Source organism: Alligator mississippiensis, chromosome 1, assembly GCF_030867095.1.
Source record: "Alligator mississippiensis isolate rAllMis1 chromosome 1, rAllMis1, whole genome shotgun sequence".
In the NCBI taxonomy this organism is placed as follows: Eukaryota; Metazoa; Chordata; order Crocodylia; family Alligatoridae; genus Alligator; species Alligator mississippiensis.
In genome coordinates, this window is record NC_081824.1 from 363,557,333 (window position 1) to 363,584,469 (window position 27,137).

At 41.9% G+C, this 27,137-nt stretch overlaps 1 protein-coding gene across 1 annotated transcript in view; it reads left to right on the forward strand.

Annotated features, from left to right (window-relative positions):
* TMTC4 (transmembrane O-mannosyltransferase targeting cadherins 4) overlaps positions 1-26,723 on the forward strand; it is a 73,926-nt gene extending 47,203 nt beyond the window's left edge. Inside the window, exons 12-18 of the mRNA XM_019486911.2 lie at positions 5,134-5,213; positions 5,403-5,510; positions 5,616-5,757; positions 6,652-6,766; positions 9,315-9,427; positions 20,052-20,121; positions 20,653-26,723. Of these exons, the coding sequence (XP_019342456.1) occupies positions 5,134-5,213; positions 5,403-5,510; positions 5,616-5,757; positions 6,652-6,766; positions 9,315-9,427; positions 20,052-20,121; positions 20,653-20,804 (780 nt within the window). The 3' untranslated portion in view covers positions 20,805-26,723. The remainder of the gene's footprint in view (positions 1-5,133; positions 5,214-5,402; positions 5,511-5,615; positions 5,758-6,651; positions 6,767-9,314; positions 9,428-20,051; positions 20,122-20,652) is intronic.
* The last annotated feature ends 414 nt before the right edge of the window (positions 26,724-27,137 follow it).

Consider the following 27,137-nt stretch of genomic DNA (forward strand, 5'->3'; position numbering starts at 1 on the left):
GGGCCATACTGGGCAAACATACTGATGGGAACTTTTTTTTCTTCTTCTTTGTGTGTGAGAGATGCTTTTAAAAAAGGGGGGGAGAAGTTGCTTCCCTGGGAAAGAACAAGCTCCAGGCCTGGAGGTGCTGCAATACCAGGTCAGCACTTGGGGAAGCTGGAGCAAGCTCTGACACCATCCTGTGGTGCCAAAAAAGCTTATGGGAACCTTTTACAAATTTTTATTAAAAAACACACTTATCACCCTGCACTTACAAAGCTATACATCTTTAACATCCTGGTTTTACCAAGATTCATAGCACAGAAACAACTACAGATCAAAAACATACAACTATATATATTAAACCCTTAAACAACATACATCAGCTTCCCACAAAAAAAGATGCTTACAAAAATCTTTTTCTTCATACAGAACTCCATGAAAAACTGTTACCTCAGTAACCACCTGAAACTTTCTGCCCCTCTCATCAGTCCTCTCTGTTGGTTTAGTGAAATAAGCGTGTCCAGTCCTTTTTCTGCCTCTTCCTCTCGATCTTTTTTTTCCGATCAGTGTAGTATTTCAGTTCATGTAGTCCCAGTTTCAGGCATTCTCTTCCAGTAAAAGCCAACCCCTTATAAACCCAGAAGTTTCTTACTTTCTTTCTTTCTTTACTGTCTATAAGCTAGTTTTAACACATGCTAATAAAGTCCTTAATAGCATTTCATAGAATCCTCTGGTCCCTTTGGTATGAGCGCATATAGTACCATCTCCCACGCTAATGACAAGTTTATTTTGGTGTCACTCAAAGTGGCAGATCCTTTCCCACATCCTCTTTGCATATGTACGCTTCCAAAACACATATCCCACCATTTCTTCTTACCTGCACCTCTCCCTTGGGTACCTTGTCAAGCTCCATCTGTGTTGTACCTATCTCACTGGCAAGATATTTCTTACAACCATCCGCGCTAGGTCAGCATGTTCCCCTTTTAGTTGTTTACCTGCCATTGCTTCCCACACCACATTCCCTTGTCCTGCTGTGAAGTTTCCTACCTGCACCATCCTGTCTCTCTCCCTTACCACTTTCATTAATTTCATATGATCCTTCAGGACCTCCAGCCATACCTTCCCTATTTTATACCTTTCCATTAAACCTTCCATCCTGGTATGATAAATCAGCAGTTACTATGCCCATGGACTCTTTAAAGAGGTCTAATATACTCCCCATTTCCTCAAAATTGTAGTTGCGTGAAATTGGGTGCTGCTTTCCCTGCTCCCTCCATTTTCACCTTGCATACCATACTTACATATTTTGCATAGATGAATGATCCCAAGTCTGGCCACCCCATTTCCCTCTCTCTCTTGCTTTGTACCATTCAGATCTAGCCAACCTTTCTCTTTTGGCATTCCAGAAAATGTACACGTTTCTTTCAATACTTTTGCTATCTGCTACCACATTGGCAGGAATACAATTCCCATATATAAAATAATTGGCAGTAGCACAGCCTTAACCATCACCACTTTTCTGGCAAAGGACAGTGTCCTTGACCATAACCGAAGTATTTGTCATATCCTTGCCATCAGCTTTTCCTATGCTGTATTACTTTTTCCCTTGGTGTCCATCGGCATCCTTAGCACTCTGATTTCTCTCTCATTCACTTGAAGGCCCAACTTCTCCAAATCCCTCCAGTTCCCCGCTCCCGTTATGGTGCTTTTTTGGTCTATTTAGCTTAGCCCCTATCACTTCTCCATACTCTGATGTATGCTTTAGCACCCTTTCCATTGAAAGCCCATCTCTAACTACTACATGTATATCATCCCTGTATACAAATGCATTTTACCTCTTCCATTCTTTGTATCTTTACTCCACATATGACCTTGTCTCTTCTTATTCTTTGTACTAATGGTTCTGTGCTGCACACACACAGTAGTGGTGAAAGGTGGCACTCTTGTATCACCCCGTATGGATTTTAAAAGCCCTGCTTAGATGCCCTTTAATTTGGACCCCTCTGCTCCCTGGGAGTACGCACGGTGGTGGGGAGCCAGCCCTCCCTCCGCCCCAGACGAGCCACTTCTGGCCCCTTCCTGCTCCCTTCTGGGGCCCTGCAGCCATGCATTGCAGCTCCAGGCCCCAAGCACTGCCTGTCTGGGCAGCAGCCCCAGCCCTGCCTGGGGTCATGTGCACGTCGATGCATGTGGCGACCCCTGTCTCACCACCTTCTTCCCAGCTTCCTGCAAACTGGTGCAAAATGGCAAAATCGTGGGTTTCTCTGGTAAAACGAGAAATCTGCGTTTGCCTCCTTCCCTCACTTGCATTCCCATAGCCTTTGCAAGCTGTCGGATCACTTTTGCATTTAGGAAGGCTTCCATATTCCCACCTTCCTGCTACTTACCACCTTCTGGTGTCCACTCGAGGTGAGAGCCCAGAGGCATTAGCAGCAGAAAACTGCCCTCCGGCTCTTTCTCCGACTCACCTCCCTCATTATCAGGTTTCTTCTTCCTGGTTCTCAGCCCCTGCATTTTTCTTTCTTTTCGCGGGTTGTCTGTCTGGTTCTTTCTTTTGCTCCATCTCCACTTTTGTTGTCTGTAAGTTATCATCTTTCTTCCCCATGCCCACCTCCATGTCTGAGCTGTTTGCTGTTCCTGCCTTCCCTTCCATCTCCTATCTCCTCTTGCACTGCCTCAAACCCCCTCCTTCTCTGTTTCAACCTCCTGTTGGGTTTCTTCTGCCATTTCTACCTCAGCATCCAACCCTACCTCTCTTCCACTCTCCTCTTCTAGGTTTTGCTGTTCCTCAGGGAGCCTGACTATACTTGCAAAGGTTTTGGGTCCCCTATAATTGTCCTTCTCCCTTACATATAGTGCATTTTAGGGACTCCTGACACTGCTGCTCTGTTCCCCATCCCTTCACATCTGTAGCACACTGTGATGAGGCATTGTGTGGGCAGGTACCCCACCCTTCTACATATGCTACGCCATTTTGGTTGCCTCGGGGTACATTATAAAACCCTGGTGTCCCCGATCATCACTGTTAATACTTGCTACAACCTAAATATAGATCATAATACCCTACCAAAGTCTGGAACTGGCTCTAGTGTGGCTCCAGGGTTGAGACCCCAAAATCAGCTGATTTTTGGTCTCAGCCCTGGAACCATATCAGGACCAGTTTAAGGCTTCAGTGCAGTAAGGGGGCTGGGAGCTGGACAAACAGCTGTATGTTGGGCTTTCCCCTCTACCCCAATGCACTGGAGCCTTGCCTTCAAGGCTCCAGTACAGTTGAGAGGCTGGGACCAGGTGAATACTATTGCTTCTCTCTGTCCCTCTGTCTCACACGCAGTTCAAACACTGTGTATATACTTACCACAGAACAGTATTCAGTTTCACTGCCTGCCTAAAAATAGTTTGTATTGATTCCTTAAGCCCACTGGTGTATTTATGTAAAGACAAGTATACAGGGGCTGCTTCTCTTGTTCGTATCAATTTGTCATAGCTCCATTAACTTCAGTAGAGCTGTGCTGATCTGTATTAAATGAGGCTCCAGCTTAGAGTATTTTTAAAGTACTCCAGTGCATTTTACACTACCTTTTTTAAGCACCTAGTTCTTAAAGAATACTGTGTTGTTACACAGCCCTAAGGAGTATTCCTTTTAGAGCTATTATAATAACATAATTATCTGTTTAAGGTTGATGAAGGAGTATGTGGGCATAGTGTAATAGTTCATTCCCAGTTAGTATCGTCCTTGAATGCTGATTCAATAATGAAACACTACATCTGCTTTTAAATCTTTAAACAGAAAAGGAGACAGCTCTCCTCAAGTACCTATGCACAATTCCTGTCAAAGGCATTATTGTTCATGAAGGCCAAATTTTAAAAACATTACAGTTTTTCCTATTGTTAGAGGCCAGGTTCTATGTGGCATACCTGAGCGCACAGGATGTGGCAGAATGCAAGAATGTATAGTTATATAGGGACATGCAGAATTGGAAACCAGGGCTCGGTGGAGAGAGAGAATTGCTGTGTCCCTACTTTTCTTGGAAATATACAGGGTTGGGGAGGGGCATAGTCCACAGTTTCTCTATTCAGTAGCTACTGAAGAAGGCTAGCCAGCTACCTGGAAGAAGTTACCTGCACTTCACACAGGTCTGTGTGCATCTGGAAGCCTTTTGGTGGTCTGTCTGTCCCTTGTAATAGCCTGTGCCTGTATGGTGCAATCTAGTTGTAAATAATATTAAAATATAGGTTTAACATTATTACACATCTATCCATCCGCATGGTACAAGGGACTTTTTCATATAACATGTGTTTGCAACGCCAGGAAGCAAAAAAAACCTTCCTAGTCATAGTTAGTGTTAAATATCAAAAGTTGTCCACTCAGAAAACTGTCACAGGAGCTAGCATCAACTACCAGCTCTGTAACACAAGCAAATGTGTTAGAGGTAGCCATGAAACAATTTGTTAGTGAAAGACAAAAATAGATTTCATAGACATTAGGGCTGGAAGGGACCTCGGAAGATCATCAAGTCCAGCCCCCTACCCCAAGGGCAGGAAGTCAGCTAGGGTCAAAGGATCCCAGCAATACTTATTCTGTAGCCTGAAGTTTTGTTCTCTTGGATTCACAGGGTGTGTCTACATGTGCATTTAGGTATGCCTAAATTTAATGTTTATTAGCTTAATGCGCATTAAGGTGATTTAGGCTTGCATCTACACATGCACTCATTAAAGTGCATTAACACCATGTGAGTGGACTAACATGAGACTAAAGTTAGTCCCAAGTCAGTCCATAAAGTGTTAATGTGTGTTAATGCGTCTACACGTGCGTTAATGCACTTTAGCTATTCATGCCTAAGCAGGTATCAAATTTAGGTGCAAATAACCTTCATGCCTAAGCAGGTATCAAATTTAGGTGCAAATAACCTAAAACCACCATTTTTAAGGCACATTAAGGGTGTGTGGCTACACATGTATGCCCTTAATGCACTTTAAATCAGGCTAACACACTTTAAATCGGCATGCACAGATGTGCCCACTGTCTGTTTGGCAGCCAAATACATTGTGCAGCAAAGCTAATAAAACTTCTGACTTTGCCACACATTTAAATAATTTATTTAAATGGATGGAACATTTGGTAAAATTTCATTCTGTATTTTTTTTTTCCAGGTGCACTACAATGTTGGCAAGAATTTGGCTGACAAAGGCAATCAAACAGCTGCTATCAAATATTACCGAGAAGCTGTAAGGTATTATGAACGTATTGCTTTGCTTAACTAGCCTCAGAGTACTTTATTTTCTCAGGCCTAGTAAGACTGAAATCATGTTTAGGACAGTGGGTGTTGCAGTGCAAAAATGCTGCAGCATTATCTAAATAACTAACAACCTAGCAGAAAAGTACCTCATTTCCCTATGAGTAACAATCTTCTGTATTCTAGGTTGAATCCCAAATATGTACATGCCATGAACAACCTTGGAAACATCTTGAAAGAAAGAAATGAGCTCCGGGAAGCAGAGGAGCTGCTGTCCTTAGCTGTGCAAATACAGTATGTCAAAAAAATGCCAAGCATTGTTGCTTGTCAAGTAAACACAAACAATACAATAGAAGCTTGTATTCCAAATGCTAAAATGTATTTTAAAAATTTGCCTAGGCCTGATTTTGCTGCTGCATGGATGAATTTAGGAATAGTCCAGAATAGTTTAAGAAGATTTGAAGAAGCAGAGCAGAGCTACTGGACTGCAATTAAACACAGGAAAATATACCCAGACTGTTACTACAACTTAGGACGTTTGGTAAGTATTCTTGATTGAAATGGAAATTGCACATATGACTTAAAAGTACTTACAATGTAATAGCTGAATTTTGAATGAAAATTCTGCTTCATTGCTCAACCTTGACAACAATTCCAATTTGCTTCTGTGTGGATTAGGGAAGATTTATGTTCTCAAGACTCTTTTTTTCACTATTCCGACATACTTTCTCCCTACAAAAAATGCAAACAATGCATACCGCTTAAGTTTATGCAAAAAACATATAAACAAAAATTGGGAGAAAAATCTAAATTTTTTTACAAATCTACTTTTTTTTTTTTCTTCCAGAAGATAATTACGATTCTCTTGTCAAAATCTTGGCTTCAGTTGTAATTGGTATATTCAACAAAACATTGTACAGAGCCATACCAGGAAAATAATTCAGTATAGATTTCTAATATATGTGGCTATCCTTTTCTTTTAAAATCAATGAAAAAAGCATGTGTACATTTAAAAATTTGCATGAATTGCACAAAAACTGAACAGAAAATTGATTGCTTCTTAATACTCTTTACATCAAAAAATTATATATATATATATATTTGTGTATTACACATAATTATATATATAAATAATACAATAGATGATATATGATGTGTGTAATTACATATTATATATAACACAAATTATATAAGTGTGTGTGTAATTGATAGGTATGTGTAATGATTTCTTAAATGCTTTTTAAAAATCATCTTCCTTAATGCAACCTCACCTACCCTCTGATATAGTATTCTCATATTTCAAGTGGCTGTGTTTTAGTCTTGTTTTATTGAAGGAACACAAGGAAACTTGAATAAGACTGAGTAACTAGAATATTTTAGCATCAATTGTGTGATAGAAAAAAAATGATAGCAAATATTGCAATTTTTTCCCTAGTATGCAGATTTGAATCGCCACATAGATGCACTGAATGCATGGAGAAATGCTACAGTTTTGAAACCAGAACACAGTTTGGCCTGGAACAACATGATCATATTGCTTGACAATACAGGTACTGTATATGGATAACTTTAAAGAATTATTTAACATTTTGCACAAATCTTGAGGCTACATCTATAGCTTTGGTACACAGTTTTGAAGCAGGTGTATATTATTGCTTCCCCTTTACTTTCCAAGACTGCTGAACTCTGGATTCGTCCCATTAAAAATGTGTTCCTCCTCTTTGAAAGATACAAATGAATATAGAAAGGAAAAAAATGCAAGTGTAGTTCTATTTTAAGATTAACTTCAGGCTGGAATCAACTGTGCAGCTCAGAATAGGTGAAAATTGGGGAGGATCATGTACTGGATTAAAAAACTGGGACAAGTTTACATATAATGTAGGATGATAGAAAAGGGAGTTCTGGCTCCCCAGTCAGGTTGCAGTGCAGAGTAGAGGATGTCTGGTTATTTTATCCTTCTGGTCTTTGACTGTCACGGAGCCAGGTAGGAATTGTTTCCCTTCATGATGCTATTGGGTCAGGGAGGAGGTTAGCCTTTTAGAAGCATTAGCTGCAGCCAAAGCATGGGATTTTGACTAGGGTGTGCTAATGCTTCTGTCAGGACTTAAAATAAAACCCCGAGTTTTCTACTTAAAACAGTGTTTCCCAAACTTTTGATACCTGGGGCACACTTTTTTTTGGATAAAAATTTGCAACCGACTTCAAACTCTTATGCCCAAGAAGGGCGAGGGGCGTGTGTATAAAGTGTGTGTGTGTGTGTGTGTGTGTGTGTTGCTGCTTGCAGACAAAAAAAAAAAAAAAAAAGAAAAGAAAACAATCCCCCCCCACACGCTTTACCGGAAGAAGCAGCACATTGGTTCGACCTGGTTCTGCAGCTGCTGTAGATCGGGCACTTCATCGGGGCTTTGGGGCACTTTTAGCTAAAGGTGATACAATCAGCTATTAGATAAAAGCACCAGAAACACCCCACTAAAGTGCCCAACCTATACAGGTGTTGGGAGAACTGGGCATAACTAGGTACTGCCTCTTTCTGGCAAGCATGGGTCTCCACGTGGGAATGCACCGAGTTTCAAGTAAAGTACAGTTTTGGGGGTTTGTTTGTTTGTTTTTTAACATCTGTAAGCTGTGTGTGTATATGTGTGTGTGTGTGTGTATGTGTAATATAAAACTTAAACAGTGGTGCCTGAACTTTTGGCCCTGTGGGCCAGATGAGTGGTGCCAGGTCAGCCCACAGGCCAGATCTGACCCATGGGCCCAATCCTGCACACACTACTGACCCAGTCAGGGCCCATCCCTCCATGCAGGACAGATGCAGCCAGAGCCCGATCACTTCTTGAGAGGTGGGTCCAGCTGGGGCCTGATTCATTTTCGTGGAGCTTAGAAATTTGGTGGCAGGGGAGCGATGGCAGTATTAATTGCCACCAGCCCCCACCACCAAAATTCCAGACCTGTGAGGAGCTCTGCAGGCCAGATCTCATAAAATACCATTTTTTTGAGACACATTTTCCCCACTCTTGCAATAAACTGGTGTGCCACAGCACACCCTGTAGGAATCAGTGGCTTCAAGGATCTTCTTTCTTCCTTCAGGGTCAGGCTGATTACCACATTTAGGATCAGGAACAAATTTTACCCCATAGTCAGATTGGCCTGGACCATGGGAATTTTTGCCTTCCTCTGGAACGTGGGGGAAATTCCCCTTCATTAGGTCTATTGAGCATATTTAAACAAATATGCCAATTTCCTGCAGTGGCAGGACATTGACAACTTCCTTGTTCCCCTGCTTTACCTCTGGCAAGTTCAAATGATGTTTTTGATGTTTCAGGCATCAGATCTGGTAGCTGTATATGAGGTTTGTTTCTGGAGTTTTCTGGAACAGGTTAGACATGCTTGTTTAGGATGGTTTAGAGAGGGATGATCCTGCCTTGAGCAGGGGATTAGACTAGATGACCTCCCAAGGTCCTTTCTAGTCCTACTTTTCTATTTCACAGTGTGATACTAATTGGATATTCATTTTTCAACCTGGCCTCTAATCCTGTAGGCACACATTTGCATGTGGGATCAGCTGGTAGCACATAGACATGTAGTTGGTGCCTGCATATCTAAAGTTTGATACCATAGTGATGGCAACTGGGGGTTTTACTCCTTCTGCAAAATAAATTAGGTGCCACTTAGCATCAAGCCTGTAAATTGCATTGTTGTTCCACCTTTGAATCACAGTCATTACATAAACCTGTTTGTGATACAGAGTTGACATTCAGCCTCCCCCTTAAACAGGATAAATTAGCTGTATGCTTTCAGTGCAGTTACACATTGAAGTGTTACACATTGAAAACACTGTAATGGTTTTCTTTTACATTGTGCTGTATGCCAAACTATCTTATCAGCAGTAAGTATATAGTATGGGGCTTTACATCTGAATGTGGCACCTGCTTTACTTTGGAAATGTTGCACATTCAGCATTATTTATACTGTGCATTTGCTTACAATATGAAAAGTAGCAAAAGGAACCAAAGTAATATTAAAAGTGGCCTTCTCTCTTTGTTTATCTTCTCCCATTCCTTTCATCCACCCCCACCCTCCTCTACTATGCACTCCCAGGCAATTTAGCACAAGCAGAAGCAGTTGGAAAAGAGGCCCTGGAATTGATACCTAATGATCATTCTCTTATGTTTTCTTTGGCAAATGTATTGGGGAAATCTCAGAAATACAAGGTATGTAAAATGCAACGTAAGGTAACATCTGTTTCTCCCCTGAGAGTTTTGAGTTCAGGATGCCACAGTTACTTTCACTCAGAAACAAACTCAAGTAAGGTGGGGGTTGGGGCGCATAACAATCTAGTGATTAGAGCATTCACCAGTGTCTTTGTGAGTTGGTTCCAGCCCACAAAGACAATGGATCCAGCCCACAGTAGCTCAGGAAATTGGCAACATGCTGCAGTCCCAGCAGCAGAGGAGGCACGCCCAGGTCCTGTTGCCTGCCATGTTCAGTTTATTGTCTTTGCTGCAGCAGAGGTGGCATCCCCAGGGTTCTAGTGCCTATATCTTATCTTTCTATTCCCTTCACAGCATCTGCTGAGCTCCAGAAACAAGTGGGGTGCAGCTGTCAGTTGGGGCTGGATTGCAAGCAGCACCCAATGGTAACAAGGTTGCCAACCCCTGACCTAATAAGTGGGAGACCTGGGGTTTTGACCCTTTTCAACCTAGAGAATTCAAACCCACATCTCCTACTTTCCCTGGAGAGTTCCTTAACCAACATGCTATAAAATACTCTGGGTGAAGGACCTTCTCCATACCTCCTATTGAAGAAGCTGTCTTACCACTGTGCTCCCAACAATTCAAGAGTCAGGGGGCTAGGATGAGGGTAAACAAGGGAGGAGCTGGACACTGTAGCGTAGTGGCTAGGGCACTCAGCTGGGGTAAGGACACTTGAAGTCTGGTCCCCGCTGGCAATGTTATTTTTGTCTTTTGACTAGTGACTGTCTAACATAAAATTCAGAAAATCTATAGACTGTTTTAGGAGTGGGGACCATAACCCAGAACTACCCCAGGCTTCTTCTCCTGTCCCTAGGACTTATGCATTCCTTTCACTTCCTTATATGCAAGGTGCAAACACTTAGTTTGTTCTACTGTCTGGTAGTTAGTTCACTCTGCTAGGAAGTGGGAGATGTGGGTTTGAACCTCCCAGGTTGAGGGAGACAATTTCCTGATTAAGTCTTCTAGCCACCAGACTAAGCAAAAGGTGAGTGCCCCTCAGAAGAAGGATTAGGATCCTGAGTAGACAGTGGTTCCTTGCATGCACCTGAATTTGGTGCCTAAGCTCTGTAGGAAGGTGGGAATTCAGACATATCTCTGCCTCATATGTCTTATTGATCAGCAGGGATCCTGGTTTTCTCTGATTTAAAAAAAATCCCCAATTTTTGGTTTAAAAAAAGTAACCCCAAATCCACATTTTTCCTTGATTAAAATGAAATGGAACTCTACATATATTTATATATTAGTGGTGTTTCAAATCATGGAAAAATGTGGATTTGGGGTTAATCCAAAAATTGGGGATTTTTTTTTTTTTTTTTTCAGAGAAAACCAGGATCCCTGTAGATCCGTTTGGGTCCCTCTTGACTCTTTGAACTACCCTTTGTGGGGGGAGCTGTTTCTTCCTGTTCTCTGGATAGGGGGCCTAGGCTCCCAACTCTGTTCTTTGAATTATCCTCCCAAAGCCAGGTACCTAATTGTTAGGTGTTATTATGTTAAGGTAGAGGCGCCTGGAGGACTGGTCTGGATTTTGCTCTTGGTTGTGTTAAAGTACTTTGAATAGCGTGTTCACGACAGTCCTGAAGGAACTACCCAGCATTTGATACTGGATATAAAGGAAACCTCTATAAGAAAACAATAAACACAGTTTATTTGGTAAGAGTAAGATGTTCCTCTGGAAAGGAACTGTTTAATCCTATGTAAAAAAGAACTAATCCTTGGACTAAGTATTTTCATCAGCATTCACTATCACTGCTAGAGCACGAAGTAGAAGAAAAACACATTACCAATGGAAACCATACAGTGGGAGGAGAATTAAATAAAGGTGTCAACTGTACTATTTAGTCTAATATTCTATCATGGGATAGCTCAGAAGCTAGGAGTCAAAGTTAACTCATGCTTCTATGCAGTGGTTCTGCAGATGCAACAGCAGAGGTACACAGCTCTACTTCAGACACACAAAGGTATTTTGATTTGTTTTTGCTTGCCAGTAGCAAGCAAATACGTTATCTATTTGTGAGTACACTCATGTGTCCTCTTGGCATCTGTACACATCCTTATTTGAAGTTTAGGGGTGGGGATGGACATAACATTTGGAGTGTTTCAGCCACGAATAGACATGCAGCCTCTGCTATACCCACTTGCTGGAGCACTTCAGCATTGCTTTAGCTGCATGTTCTTCATCCAGAAGGTGCAACATGGGGCTCTGGCAACCTCCTGTTTGGCTCCACTCCAGTCATGGCCTCCCATTTTGGGGTGGTGACGGGGCTCTGGAGAGCAGAGACGGAGTGCATAGAAGAGAACACTCATTGACATTGTGACCTACTCTCCCCCACGGAGATGGTGTATTTGGGGTGCTGGTGGACCCTATGGTCCTGTGTTACACTCAATAGAGCATATGTAACAGGAAGCACTTCATTTTGAAGTGTTCATAAATAGTAGCTGTTTCTTTCAGGGTCAGTTTTGGAGTACTTCTGGCAATTCTGGAGTACTACAAAGGGCATGCACGTCTGTCTGGCTTGCCCTTTGAAGCACTTCAAAGGTATTTGAAGCACTTAAAATGTAACATCTGCCCCAAAACCTATGGGACAGGGAAAGATGCACAATATCTTAAGCTTTTTAGGATTCTTCATATTAAGCAACATGAATTATACTAAGCAGGGTCCTTTGATTTATAGCAACAAAATCAGAGGCACTGAAACAGCATCCTGAGGACATTTAGAATGAAAAGCAGTTATGGCCACAAGACTCTTTAGAATTTTTTTCACCAGTTACATTTATCTCTAAGGTTTTATTTATCTCTATAGTCCTGGCTTGTTCTCAGGTGATGAGATCTAGACATGTTTTCAAGCCTTGACCTATAATAGCATTGTTTGCTCTCTCTTATGTTGCTAACTTGTGTGGCAAATTATTGTTTTGTCTTTGTACTCTTAGACTTTTCTATCAGAAAGGCTATATCCTAAGGTATTTTTAAGAGTTGTTTTAACAGTGCCTCAAAAGGGTCTAATTGTCTCTCAAAACAATAAAAGACAAGATTAACAGGTTAATTTTGGGCATGATATAAAGGTGAGGGAAGACACGGAAATATTAGTAGGATTGTGGGGTTATTTAGCAAGCACAACATGATGGGGGAAGTATTTTTTTTGCTTCGGTAATTGAGATCAATGGGAGAAAATAAGTTGAAGACTAACTGGTAAGTAGGCACTAGGTATTGCAGAGGAAATGTGCCTTTCAGAGAGGGTAGTGGCTTAGACCATCATGAGAAGGTCATCCCTTTTGTAGAGGGCAGCATCGGAGATGGTTGTGGGGGGAAAAACAGATTTTTAAGTTAGCATCATCAGTAGACCCAAAGGAGTGAGGGATGTGAGAAGGAAATGAGGTGAGTGTGTAGGCAGTATCTGTAATGGTAGTATGTCGGTCTTGAAAGTAACTAGCAAGTGACTTGATCTTGACATGCTATAGCAATAATTCAAAGGAGGACTGATGTGGTTCAGTAAGAAAAAAAAGTGATTTTTACCAACTGTACTCTGCATGTACTGCTGAGGAGGGATGGAGTTGTTATGGAGGTGAGAAAGCAGTATTATTAGAGCAAGACTGTCTAAATTCTTAGCAGCTGGGGACTGCATACTAGGGTTACCATATTTCCAGTTCCAAAAAAGAGAACACCTGTCCGGGGGTGCCCCTCACTCTCAGCCCACAGTCCCCCATCCCTGATGCTGACCCGCAGCTCCCTGGCGCTGCCAGTGCCCTGCACTCCTGACTCGCAGTCTACCTGTTCCCCCTGGTGCCCCTCACTCCCAACCCACAGCCCCCTGCTCTCCAGCCATGCCTCAGAGGGGGCCTCCAGCTGCCCCCATCCTGACTGGGCTGGAGTGCAACAGCTGTGGCAGCTCTAACTCATGTGGGTGGCAGTGAAGGGTGTCCCATCCCAGCATGGGCTGGAGGGAAGATCTGTGGTACCCCCTGTCCTGGGCTGGAGCTCCTGTACCATGCCAGGCAGCCTGGCCACGGTCCTTTTCCCCCCCCACTCCCCGCCCAGCATCTCTCAGCTGCCCCACCTCTGTGAGCAAGGGCACTAGGCCCAGTGCTGCTGGCCTAACTACACAGCTCCCTGCTGGCCCAGCAGGGCCCCCTACTCCCTTATCCTGCTGGAGAGGCAGGCACCCCCCAATTGCTTACTCTGCCCTCCCCAGCCCCAGCAACCAGCCATCTCCCCCACCACACCTCCCCAATCCTTACACACCCATGACAGTCCCCAAGCCCTGGCCTGCCAACCCCTGCTCCCCATAGACTTCCCTGCATCCAGCTGCTGGGGCTGTTTCCACCACCTTGCCGGGCTGTATGCTGGCCACATGACTGTATGTGCGCAGGCACACATGGCACCTCCTGCCTCCAATTATCTCAAGCAGCATTTTGCAGGCTGGAAGGCTGCCAGCCAGCAATGGGAAACCCATGGTTTCCTCCTTTAAAAAGGAAAAGTTATGTTTTTCCTCAGCAAATGGAAAACCTGGATCCCTAGTAAACACACATGCTGCTAGGGCAAGCTGGGAAATGCAGTTCTACTGGCACTGATGTTGAAAGGGGACTAGCAGAGCAAAATCTCACATTTGTTCGTATTTCAAAAAAACTCCTGGAAAGAGATCAGAGGACACAAAAAGAGGACACATCCAGGAAAACCTGGATATATGGTAACCTTGACACATGCCCCACAGGCTGCACCAGGTGCACTGTACCCTCCTGCTCCCTACGCAGGCATTTCCTACCCCTGGCTCCACTGGGCACTCTCTACCCCATTGCATACAAGCACTCTACTTACTCCCTGCTGCACTGAGCATGCAGGTGCTCCCTATTCCCCAGTGCACCAGGCACAGTGGCGCAGGTGCCCCAGCTCCTGCTTCAGTTCCCTGGGCACAGGCTCTTCTTCTGTAGTGCCCAAACTGCACTGATACTCCAAGCCGTGGGTTTCTCTGGTACCACAGGCTGTGTCATGCTGCCTCCCCCCTGCCCCTGGATGTGGGGCAGAAAGCAAAAATCAGAGGGAGGGGGAACCCAAAGCCTCTGGCTGTTGCTGCTGCAGCTGGAGCAATGAGGAGACTGGCAGCCAGGTGAGACCCTGGGGGCTGCAAAATAACCCTTCATGGGCCACTAGCTAGATCGCCTTGGGTTGCAGTAATAAACTCAGAAGACAATGGAGAGTTTGATCAGAGTTCTGGCTGTAAGGACAAAGGAAAGGGGATGGATCTCTTATAGGAAAATTAGGCAAGATTTGGACACCGCCTGCTGCTAGATGTGAAATGAGTTGGGAAGACTGAATGCTGTTATGGCATCCAGCATTTAGCCTGAGAGATTTTCTATCTAAGTGTCTGCACAAAGGTTGCTAAGGTTTCAGCTCTTGAAAAATACAGATTAAGCCTGTTTTTCCTTGCATGTTTCTTTTTTAAATGTTCTACTGATTCAAAAATGTCTTGCCAACTTGAAATATGTATTTTCTTTCAGCATGACTGCAGTGTTCCTTTTAGTATTGAATTCCCTTTACATTTTTTCCAGCAAGAGTTGAGTCTCTTAAGTGGCAAAACAAAATGCTTTAAGAGTTCTATTTTTGTCTAAGTATGGGTAACTTGTTCCAGAAGTGTAATTCCTCAGCTTTGTGAAAAATGGAATTTCTTAACTAAAAAATATATTATCAAGTTAGGTTTTTTTTTTCTTTTAAATAAGTAAATCCTTATTGGAATGGACTGAGTGTCTACAGATCTCAAAAGCCATCTGTAACATGTTGAAAATATAACGGAATATATCTGGATTAAGTGTAGGGGTCTACTCAACTTGAGGAGGTGGCCAGCCAGTTTTGTGGGGAGATCACAGAGCTAGCTGCCATTTTAACAGGCTGATGACGGTGGGGTCCCTCTGTGCCTCTGGCCGAGGGGCCCTGGTGGCCCCATTCCTTGCCACTAGCTGGTTGGGGGGACAGGGCCACATGATGGGTAGCCCTCTCGGCTAATCAGTGGTGAGTGGCAGGGGCAGCATCTATCTTAGGCTCCCCTTCATGCTGACAGTACCCTCTCGTCCGTACTCCCCTAGCAGGCTTCGTGGCCAGGCCACGGTGCTGTGAGGAGTGCTGACTGTATCTGGGGAGCCAGCATTTTATTTTCAGTAAGTTTTCTTTCTTTCTTTCTTTCTTTCTCTCTCTCTCTCCCTCTCTCTTCTGTGGGCAAGGCCAGATTTCACAATGTCTGTGTAATTGCAGTTTCAGTAGGTCTCTAATTATTTCTAGTTCTCTTCCCTCCCCACAACCTACCCCTCAAAGAAGTGCAGTATGTCTGCACTATTCATGAATTCGGCGATTCTCAGATTGGAGACAAAAGCAAACTATTCGTTTGCTGTACTTCTGGCAGCAGATGGAATACAGTGTACTTTCTCAGAGCTTTGTTATAAATAGTGTTGCAAGTTTCCTGATAATATTTGATGTAAAGATTTGACAGGCAATTTGAAATTTAACGCAGTATATGGAAATGTATATTTAGTCCACACATCTATGATAATATGAGAGTGATGCTTTTTAAATTGCCTTTAATCATCCAGTACTCTTCTACTAACTGCTGAGCAAAGCAGTGGCAATAAAATCTTTTTCAAGAGGTATGTGCCAGAAGGCATATGTTAATGGGAGTCGAATGCAAATGTATACTTTATTAAGCTTTTCTGGAACCCACTATGCCTAGTAACATCATTCTGTTACGCTTGGACAGAGCACTCCACCTCCTATGTGGCTTGTGACACAGAGGACTGGATTAGTTGAACAGCAGCATGTCATCTGTTTGCTCTGGCTGCATCTTCACAATGGAAAAAAGATAGAAGTTTACATTTTTAACTAAATCTTAGAAAAGCCAACATATTGTGAAATGCAGTAAGTACTATAGGGGGATACTAACATTGTAAGAATTATAATGGTTCATGCTTTCTGCTATCACCTTTTCCTGAGGTTAGAGCAAGTTTGCTTGGGTGCTTTTGCTTTGTGTCTCTATAGTCCACTTGCAACATATAAAAGGTGCTGATCTTGAAATCAGCCACTTGTGTTTCCCATATAGAGAGCCCAAAGATAATGGAGGCATACCCTTTACATGGGCAGAAGATATGGAACCAAAAAGTCTGGATAACAGGGTTTTTCTCATAGGAAAGGCTGTTTTTTGGCTTTGGGGGCCTCAGGTTAGAGAGTCTACCACACCTACAGTGACAAATAATAGGGAGCAAGATTAGAGACCCAGTTTGAGGTGCTCCACTGACCTCCAGAACTAGAAGTAGTCTACGCCACTTTGGGTTCAAGGAAGTGTAACTTCCTTAGTCTGTGCTGCTGGTGGACTACGTAGTTCTGCTGGGAAGCGGAGTTAATTTGCTTGAGTGTGAATGCAGCTATACTAATTAGCTCTGTTGAGAGGTGGAACTGATTAGCTTTGGTGAAGCTTTGTGTGTTGGGGGTACCTGGCAATGTTTTTCTGCCTTCTCTCTAGCAGATGCAGCAGGATGCTGTCTGGTGCTGATACAGAATCAGTTTTTCAGATTTGGAACAAGTCCCATTTCAGAGACTCATTGGAGATATATGACAGTCCTGGAAAATCTAGGATGCTTGGTTGCTTTAGAAATACCAAACAATAATCTAGGAAAAGCTGTCAGTTAGGTATGACTGACAGCTAGTACCATATTTTTCTCACATCACAAATGTCCCCAAGTAGAACACACATGCCTTATTTTGGGAAGGCAGAATGCAGAAAAAAAGCTTTTTCCTGGATGACTGTGTAATAAAGCAAGTCCTCCTGAAAACATAGTGTGTCTAGGAAGTGTGATATCTCATGAGACATTTTGGGTGAAGCAGCAGGAACTTCCTGGTGTGGCAGGACAGCAACAGGGCTAGGCCCCATACTCTTGCAAGGGCAGTAGAAAGACTGTTACATTCTTTACGGTAACTAGTTCTTTATGTAAGTTCCTGTAAATAATAAAGTGCTTTTCCCACACCACAAACCTCATGAAAATATTACAGACTGCCTACAGCAACTCACTCACTGTCAGCCAGCTCATGGGTTCTTCTGCCAGAAGCTACTGCTTTACCACAACTGAGAGAGGATTAATACTGGACTTCTCCCTAAGACTGCAAACAGCAGGGGCTAAGCAGCATCTGTTTTAGCAGCCATAAGTCCTAGTATCTGTTTGCAGTATTCTACCCTGCTTCTATTCCAGTGAAGAAAAATTAGCTTCCCTGATTAAGATATGCACCCCAATACTGGAGGGCTGATTGGGGGAGGTAGAGGTGGTGCATGTGGTATGTGAGTAACAATATAGCTGTTAGACTCAAAGGCTAGGGACAGAAGTTGCACATAAACCGGTTTAAGTGATCAGAAACTGGTTTAAACCTGTAACAGAACAGAAGCCCACTGCACATAAACCAGTTTCAAAATGACTGAAACTGGTTTAGGATAAACCTTGGTTGAATGTAGCATCAGACTTAACTGATTTGGGTCAAACCAGTTTATGGAACTTCTGTCCCAGACCCCTTCCTGGTTTAAGTTAAACCAGAGTCCCCCAGCATGCTTTCCAGCCCTGGGCTGAGCTGTCTGCTCTAGAGAACAGGGTTGGCCCTACCCCTCTCCTCCCTAGTTGGAGCTCTGGCTGGCTGAGAAGGAGGTCGGGGACTGCAGTGTCTGCCAGGCTTCCCCCTGCCGCCGCCCACCTCCTTCTCACCCCTGCCCCTGGCCACTCACTGCTCAAGCAGCGATTCTCCTCTCCCACAGCAGAGACCCCAGCAGTAGGACCCCAGCTGGCATCTGGCCATGCCCCTCCCCCTACTAGCTAATGCTGAGATGTGTGTATGTGTGTCTGTCTCCAATTTCACTGGAACAAGGGTAGACATCTGCAGGATGCATTTGCAAGCCACTAGCTAAGAAGACTTTGAAAGGAATGAGAGAGAAGTTTTCTTTTGTAGGGCTTGATGGGCTGATAAACTTTGTGGTCTGATAAGCACCCTGCTGGCTGCAATTTGTCAGTGTTCAACAGGGGACAGAGTGAGGTGTGAGAAATGATCTGGTTTGAACTGTAGGTGACCTGTGAGTGCCAACAGTTTGCTGCAGACAGTATGAAGAAGCAGAAAGAGGGAGACTGAAAAGCTCGATATCATCAACAGATGCATGCAGTCCACACAAGCAGTCCTTCCTCCCCCCTCCCCACCTTGCCTCAGAGTGCTAGCCAGTGGCCAGGGTGGCAACACTCCCCACCCCTTGAGCAGCAAGTGGGGGAAAAATCTGATGAGAGCTGCTTCCCCATCCCCCTCCAGGCACATTGCAGCAGGCCAGGGTTGGGGTTTAAACCCCTGCCTGATCATTGTGTCCTGCTGGGACCTGGTCATGCCTCCCCTCCCCCCCACCTCAGCTCAGCACTGTGGAAGGGAAGGGAGAGCTGCTCTAGCACCCCCCCCCCAGCTTCTAACCTGAGCCACTGCAGGCATGTGCCTGCATTTCCTGATTCAAAAGTGAATGTCTATCCACTTGCAAATCAGTTCAATCTCTGCAGGTTAAACTAACCTGCAAATATTGAATCAATTCAGGCTCAGGCTTTTTGAATGTCTGTCCCTCGCCAAAAGAACATGAAACATACAACTTAAAACTAGCCTCTCTCACTGATTCTTTTGCTCCAGAATTGAGCAGGAGGATGTCCCAGGATCTAAAATATACAGTGCCATAGGAACTACCTAAATTATCTTTTCTAAACCATCTGAACTAATAAAAAACAAAACCAAACCTACAAGTTAAGATTATAATTTTTAACAAGAAACTCTACAGACAGAGCAAAGGTTTCTACCCTGGCAGCTCAGTCTGAAAAAGGAAAATAATTGAAGTGGTAAAGTAACTGAACAGCCTGGTAGTCTTGGCTCAGATTGTTTGATGCCATGAGGGAGCTCTGCTTTTTTTTTTTTTTTTTAAAAGATTCCCAAAAATCAATAGTCTGGGGGTGTGTTAGAAAGGCCATTTGTGGGAGAAGTGAATTGTGTTTCAGTTGCTCCTAGCGTTTTATATTTTCAAGCGGTCACTATTCCTTAATGAGGATTATAGTCAGACATCAACCTTGAATGTTGTCATAATACTACTTAAGGAAATAAGTTGTTATTCTAGCAATGGAAAGAAAAATTAATAAAAATATCCAAAGAATTCTGATCAGCATTTTTTTTAAGTACATCTTTTGAATTGTCAAAGAAAACTTCAATCTGAAATGTATGGAAACATGAGTAAGTGAAGAATTAATTAACATGTAAAATGCTTTGCAAACTATCTACAGTAGTTATTAGCTCTGAGATACAGTAGCAGATGCCGGTGAAACTGGAGCCTATGTGGAAAATATTACTACTATTATACCATGTAGGTATTCAGCTAAATACTGTAGACAATTTGGAGACTGTGAATGCCAGAAAGGAAAAGCCTAAAATGACTGGCATATACAATAGAGAAAATGTATTGTAGAGATGGAAAAAATATTGCAATTTGTGAGTGCATTTTGCTTTGTTTACTACAAAAGTGGCCCATCTGTTTGACTACATCTTAATTATTTTCAGGAATCTGAAGCTTTGTTTCTCAAGGCAATTAAAGCCAATCCAAATGCAGCCAGTTACCACGGTAATTTAGGTAAGAATTTTCTAACTCTTGTAATGCAAACTTTATCCAATGCATTATTTGTTCAATCCATGTTCATTGTGTTGCTTTTCTTTTTCATATATATAATGAGACTTCTTCCTCCTGGGGAGTTTTCTGTTCTGTCTACTCTCTAGAAAACCACCTGCATGAAGAACAGGATACCAAAAGCTGTCACATAGCATGACAGATCAAACAGGCTGCATATCATAATCCAGAGGTGGTTGCACTTCAGTGTTTCCCAATTGGTTCATTTGTGTTCTGCTTGTAAACCACTATGAGCTCACCAGATAAAAACAGCAATTAATGGCTACAATGTAATTCATTCCTCTCTCATTCCCTGGCCAATTCTGTTTCCAAGCTCTGCTCTTGCAGCTGGCAGCAGAACAAGCAGCTACTATGCCACCAGCTGGCAAAAGAAACCTTTACTGGAAACACATGCTTTAATGTTGTTTTCCAAATGATTGGCAAGATTGCTCATTATTCAACAATATTGCTAATGAAAACTCCTCATTGCTGTTCCAGCTGTGCTTTACCATCGCTGGGGAAATCTTGACTTAGCCAAGAAACACTACGAAGTCTCTCTGAAGCTTGACCCTACAGCACCCGGGACCAGGGAAAATTACAACCTCTTGAAAAGAAAACTGGAACAATTGCAGAAGAAAAGCAATGTCTGATGTTTCTTTCCAGGTTGTCAGTGCATGCTGCATACCATTCATGCTACATGGCTACTCTTAACCATGTGAAGGATTCAGTCATTGTTTTTAAAAATAATAATGACAGCACCAGCAATGCACACTTGAATGCACACGCCTGATATGGTCTTGCATTGGAAATTTATTTTTTCAAATAACTCAGCTGTGGAATCTTAAAATGTCAGCTGAGGACTTAGGTATCTTTTATCTCTCTCTTGTTTTTTTTTTTAAATCTCAACTGTTTTTCCAGTCCATTAAAAACATTGATATAGGTATAAGATACTAATGCAGGGTGGAATTTCACAGCTGTGCTTCACAGCACATAGCAAAGTTTACTTTTACATGTAGTTTGCATAGTTCATTTGACTTTTTAGTAACTGGACACTTAAAATGCAATTTTACTCTGAAAAGTAACTGAAAAAATGGCATTTCCTATTTAAAATTTTATCTCTGCATGTGTAAGGTTATACCTGTTCATGTCAGTGACTATGGCTTTTTTTACTGTTCCTTGTTCCTATCTTCACCTGGGAGGCAATACACTTTTTGGAAGAGCAAAATTGGATTTTAATCCAATGCATCAAGAGAATTGTTAAACAAGTTATAATTGTTGGGCTAAATTATGCCCTCATTTGTACCTGAGCTGTCTCTTTGAAGGTAATAGGGTGTATATAGGTAAATGAGGGCATTATTTGACAATGATCTGCATAGTGGTCCCACATGACTGCCTTCTGTCAAGGTATAGAATGGAAGGAGCTTTAGGGGGAAAAAGTCATACCAAAGTAATGCACTGGCTCAACAGGGTAGTGATTTAAGGAAGGAACATGACCACAATACAAGAGAGATGCTTTAATTTAGCCTTCTTTCAGGCAGCCTCTGTTCAAAGAATTCACATAGATCTTTAGCAAAAAGTTATGGTTTTCTTCACTTTTGTGCCAGGTTGATGGTGTATACACAGCTTACTTTCTGCTAGGGTTTAGCCACTGTCTATGGACATTGTAATATCCACTGATTCAAATAATAGAAACTTAAAGTCCCAGTATCAAGGACAAACTAGGAACAAAGCCAGGGCACAGGTGTTAGTGACTGCAGAACCTGGCCTGTAGAAGCCTTTGCTACTGATTGATGCAAGAGTTAACGGAAACCTAGATTCACCTTCATGTCTCCAGGTGAGTTTGCTGATGTGGCAGTTGGGGGGTGGGGAATACATATTTAAATTCCAAACTGAGTAAATTTGATACGCTATTAAGAACCATTTTTGTATAGCATCACTTCTCTGAGTATACTGAACTTTGAACTTTCATTTGGCAGCACAGAGGGAGTTAAGTATTTGTGCTGATGTTTATAGCACAGCAAAGATGCTGCTGCATCAGGAAATGCTCATTTTTTTAACATTGAAGGAACAGTCTATTGGATGTGAAAATTGAGAGGCTTTACCTCTTTCTTCATACTCCTGTAGTCTATTTTTTTTTCCATATGGAGAAATTGATTCATGCAATATTTGCAGCTTTCCTACGTTGTGTGATAATATTGTACAAGAGATTCGGAAATATTCTTAACATGCCACTTTCATATTGTGTGTGTGTGTGTGTGTGTGTGTGTGTGTGTGTGTGTATCTATATATATATATATATATATATATATATATATATATATATATATATATATATATATATATATATATATATATATATATGAATCTATTTAAAATATCAGGTAAGTGTCCATCATAGTACATGATATTATTATGTTACCTTGCCATTTTTAATGCCATGTAAATGTTATACTTTTACAGAACTCTACCTTCTATTTATTTTTGGCTTGAAAAAGTGTCTCACATAATTAACACAACCAGTGGGTTTTTAAAGCTTTTTATACTCTGCCTAAGATGCATTGGTTGTAGAGAGCATTTTGCTGTGTCAGCCCCTAAAACATAAAATTTTGATTTTGCTACAGAAAGGAATTTCTAGAAGAGAAAAAATCCACAAAACAGAGCATTATTTGTATATTTGTAGTATCTGATGCTGTTAAGGTTTAAATTATTATTTTTGTCTTGCAGTTTACCTATATAATGATCCCTAGTGGCACGTACTGTTAGCTTTGTATTAATACAGTAGATCAATATTACATATAAGGCATGCAATCCCTGTAGTTCATTAAGAAGCAAAGCCATTACAGATATTCCTCTGCAAATATCAACACATCCTACTTAAGTGTTTTTAATAGAAATGATATGGCCAAAAACTGGACTTCCTGTTTTATACTCTTGCATTTTAAAATGCAGGTTTACTGTTCAGGTATAACCATTATGATCTTTACTTAATTTTCTGGATATGTAACATCACATAACATTGGTTTTAATTTTTTTTTTAATTTACAATTCCATATTTAGGAGCACAGAGATGCAACATGAATACTTGCATGACAGTAGTAACAGGAACACACTTATAGTAGAGTGTAAGGTTGAAGCACAACTGACTTTGGAAAAATAAATGTGTGGATTTACTTACTTGAATTTAAGACAAGGTGTTTTTTTTTTTTTCTCCACCCAGCATGGCGGGGAAAGTCCCTCATTCATGTCCAAAGTTGGAGGGGAGGGGAGGCAGGTGGCTTCTTCCCAGGTGGGTCAGAGCTAGTCAGACCCACACCTACCTTCTGCCCCCTGCCTCCCTCCATTCCCCCTCTTACTGTTCATCCCTCCTGCCCCCACCCCCACCCCCTTGACTGAAGCCAAGCTTTGGAGCCACAGCTTAGCTTCAGCTCTGGCTGGATTCCCTCCCCAGCTTGGAGCACATGGGAACGCTGTCCTCTCCCTGGCCAGAGTCAGCACCACCAATACTGGCCTACATGGCCATCAGGGGCTAGGGGCTGCACTTCCATGTTCTGTGCTCTGGGGAGGGAACAGAGCTAAGCAGCATCTGACAGTGTGTGCGGGGGTGGGGAGCGGCATAGAGAGGGAAAGAGGCAGAGATTTTTGGGGAGTGGGAGGAAGGGGAAATTCTGTGGGCTGTAAGGGGTTGGGGTGCCAGTGGCGGGGGCAGAAAAGCTGCAGGGGGAAGAAAAGCAGGGTGGGGCAGAGGGTAAATAGACTCCCTGACCCTTCCCCTCTATATCCTCCCAGCCACTATTTTCTGTGCTATAGCAGTGGGAGGGGGCAAATTTAAGACAACACTCTGATAATTAGATTCTATACCTGGAAAGTTATAACAAATTTATCAATTTACCAGTATATAATCTAATTATGGGGGTCATCTTAAATTCAGGTTTGACTTAAATTTGCATAAATATGTTGTATATAGAACTTCTATTAGTCTTTCAAGATCACTGAATAAATTGTCATGGCTAATCCCATATCTTTCACTTTATCTATTTAATGAGTGCAACTTATTAAATATTAGTCCTGTGTTTAACATATATGAATGAACCTGTTGTTTGCTTTTTTCAGACCTGAAAAGCAATTCCTTTGTCAAGTAGCAAACATTATCCTGTAAGAAGAAAAAATGTAAAGAAAATTTCAGAACTAATGGCCAGAAGCTGCTGGAGAATAGGTTCAGGTTAGAGATTAGGAGGCACTATTTCACTGTTAGGGTGGCTAGGATCTGGAACCAACTTCCTAGGAAAGTGGTCCTCACTCCTACCTTGGGTAAATTCAAAAAGAGGTTGGACAAACACCTGTATGGGGTCGTGAGATCCCTGCGTGTGCTCCTGCCAGTGGCGGGGGGGGGGGAGGGGGGGTCAGACTAGATGATCTGGTTCAGGTCCCTTCTGACCCCAAACTACTATGAAACTATGAAGAGCAGACCCATTTAACGTTCCATTTTATCCAATAATTTCTACATAGAGTGAATACAGGGATTTTTTTTTTTTTTTGCTTTTCCTTCTGACCAGTGATTTCCTTCTTGATCTTGCAGTGAAGTTTTTAAAGCTGAATGTTGATGTATGTCCATGATCTAAACTGTGATGTCATGAATGAATGATCCCAACACTTTACCTCAGGGTTCATTTATTCTAATGAAATTCTCAAGATAGAACAAAGGCAGACATTGTACAAGAACGGGAGTTTGACAGCCTCAGTTGTTATTGTCAACCACTGTAATTTTCAACAAGTTACTTAAGAAAACATCCAGAAGTGCTCGCTAATTTTTGGTTCCAGATTACAATATTTTAGGGTAGGCTGGATACTCAGCTTACCCTAAAATATGTAAGTTGGATACCTATTTGTAGAAGTGGAGGAAATGAAACTTGTTAGACACATTTTTATATAGAAGGTATAAGAATGAAACCCACTATGTAAGTTTTTTAAGAATACCAAAAAATGACTAGTCAAGTAAATATTTGTATGCAAAGTATCAGGTTTCCTCTTAGGAAGTATATACTTATTGCAGTTTATTATAATGAATAAACCTTGAAAGAATTTAAATAATATCATAACATCCTACCCAGGTACCCACATCTATTAATTGAAGTCATATCCCTTTTTCATGTGCAGTTGCTCTGTCCTTCCAAGGAAATCCTCTACTCTAACTGTTCATTCTGTTGTCTTAAGCTGGTACCTTGAGCCTGAATTTGGGATCTTGAAACACTTTGTGGTTTTTTTTTAATAGTGTGCCTCGATTTATTAAGAATCCTCAAAGACCTGAGTTCAGGTAGGATGTGATGGAAGCTACAGGTACACCTTGAGAGGGTCTGATGGTAACTGAGTGAAGAAATAATATAATGAAAGACTAATGAAGATATTAATTCTATATGCTGCATGGTGCTCTTAAAGCTGCTACTGAACAGCAAGCCCTCCCACCCCACTTCTGCTGTATATGCATAAAACCCAGAACAAAACAGTGAGGATGCTCTGGGGACCTTCACTCCTAAGATCTGTCTCCTTGAGAGCAGCAGCAGGCAGAATCCCAGGGGCAACCTTATCACCTCAGTTCCTGTGTTTAGTGTGTCAAAAATGTTAGAGGCATTGTAGGTCTGTCCACAATTTGCTTTGTTTGTTTGTTTTTTCTCATTTTGTTTGCTTTTGGTGCTTTTATATAAAGTAATCCTAACTTCAAAGGTTTGGCTACAGAAAAAAATACAAAATTTGGGATGTTTTATTTTCTGAATTTGTTTGCCTATTGTAGTGTCAGTTAAACAGTCATGTTTTCTAAGACTGACTTATTTCACTGTGCCCAGTCTTTTGTCTTTTAGATTGTTTACAACAAAATCAGGCAGAAAACTGTATGTAAAGCTTTCAATGAACTATTTGATAATTTTAAACATTGTCTAGTGCCATTCTAAGCTCTAAACTTTAGCCGATGGCTAAAAAACAGAGCATATTTAATTCTAGCATCTAAATATTTTACTTGAATTTTGGTTCCTTTGTGCATATCAAACTTCCAGCAAGCATGGATGCACCTGTAGATTCACAGGATTCTCCAACTTGAACAAATCTCTTAATGAGCAATTGAACAAAGCTTGTATTTCTAAAGTTGTTATTAGAGTAATTAATACATGTTTGAAAATACTACATACCATTAGAAACCACTGTGAGAACTCAAGTCAGATTTCTGTGGTGTAAAACCTAAGTGCTGTGCTGATATCAGTAGCTGCATGGGTCATTGCATAATTGAGGACCACTTGTTTTCAGAAATGCATTGCAGTTTTGTGGCATGGATATTTGGTATGTGTTAACGTATGATACTACAGATGATTCAGGGTTTATTAAAATATGTATTTTTGTATTAAAAACTCTGTTCACAGGGATACTGATATCAGTAGCTTGTATTTGATGCTGAGATCTAAGCTTTCTTTTCCTTAATGTACAGTGTGAATGATCTAGGGTGCAAATAGTATATATATTCCAACTAAGCAAGTAAACACATTTGTAAAAAAGCCAAGTAATAAATCATTTTGGTTTTGCTATAATGCAAGTGGGATTTATCTTTGTTTAAAATAGTAAACAATACCATATGTCTTGTACATCTAGGCATTGTACAGAGATGTACTGAAATAGACAAGGTCCCTGCCTCCCCTGTTCTTACAGTCTAAGGCACTTTGATCATACAAAGATTTGTATAATTTCTTGTATGCAGTAGTAGTAGTCAGACTGAAGCTAAAGAGGGCCTAAAAATAAAAGCAGTCAGGAACAAGAGAGGCCCTCCGACTACTATCCCATGGTCCTCATCCATGTGGGCACAAATGATGCGGCCAGGAGTAGTCCGGACTGTATCATGAGTAACTACAGGGCTCTGGGGGCCAGGCTTAGGAAATTGGGGGCACAGGTGGTCTTCTGATCAATCCTTTCAGTCAGCAGTAGCCATCAACATCAAGATGCCTGCA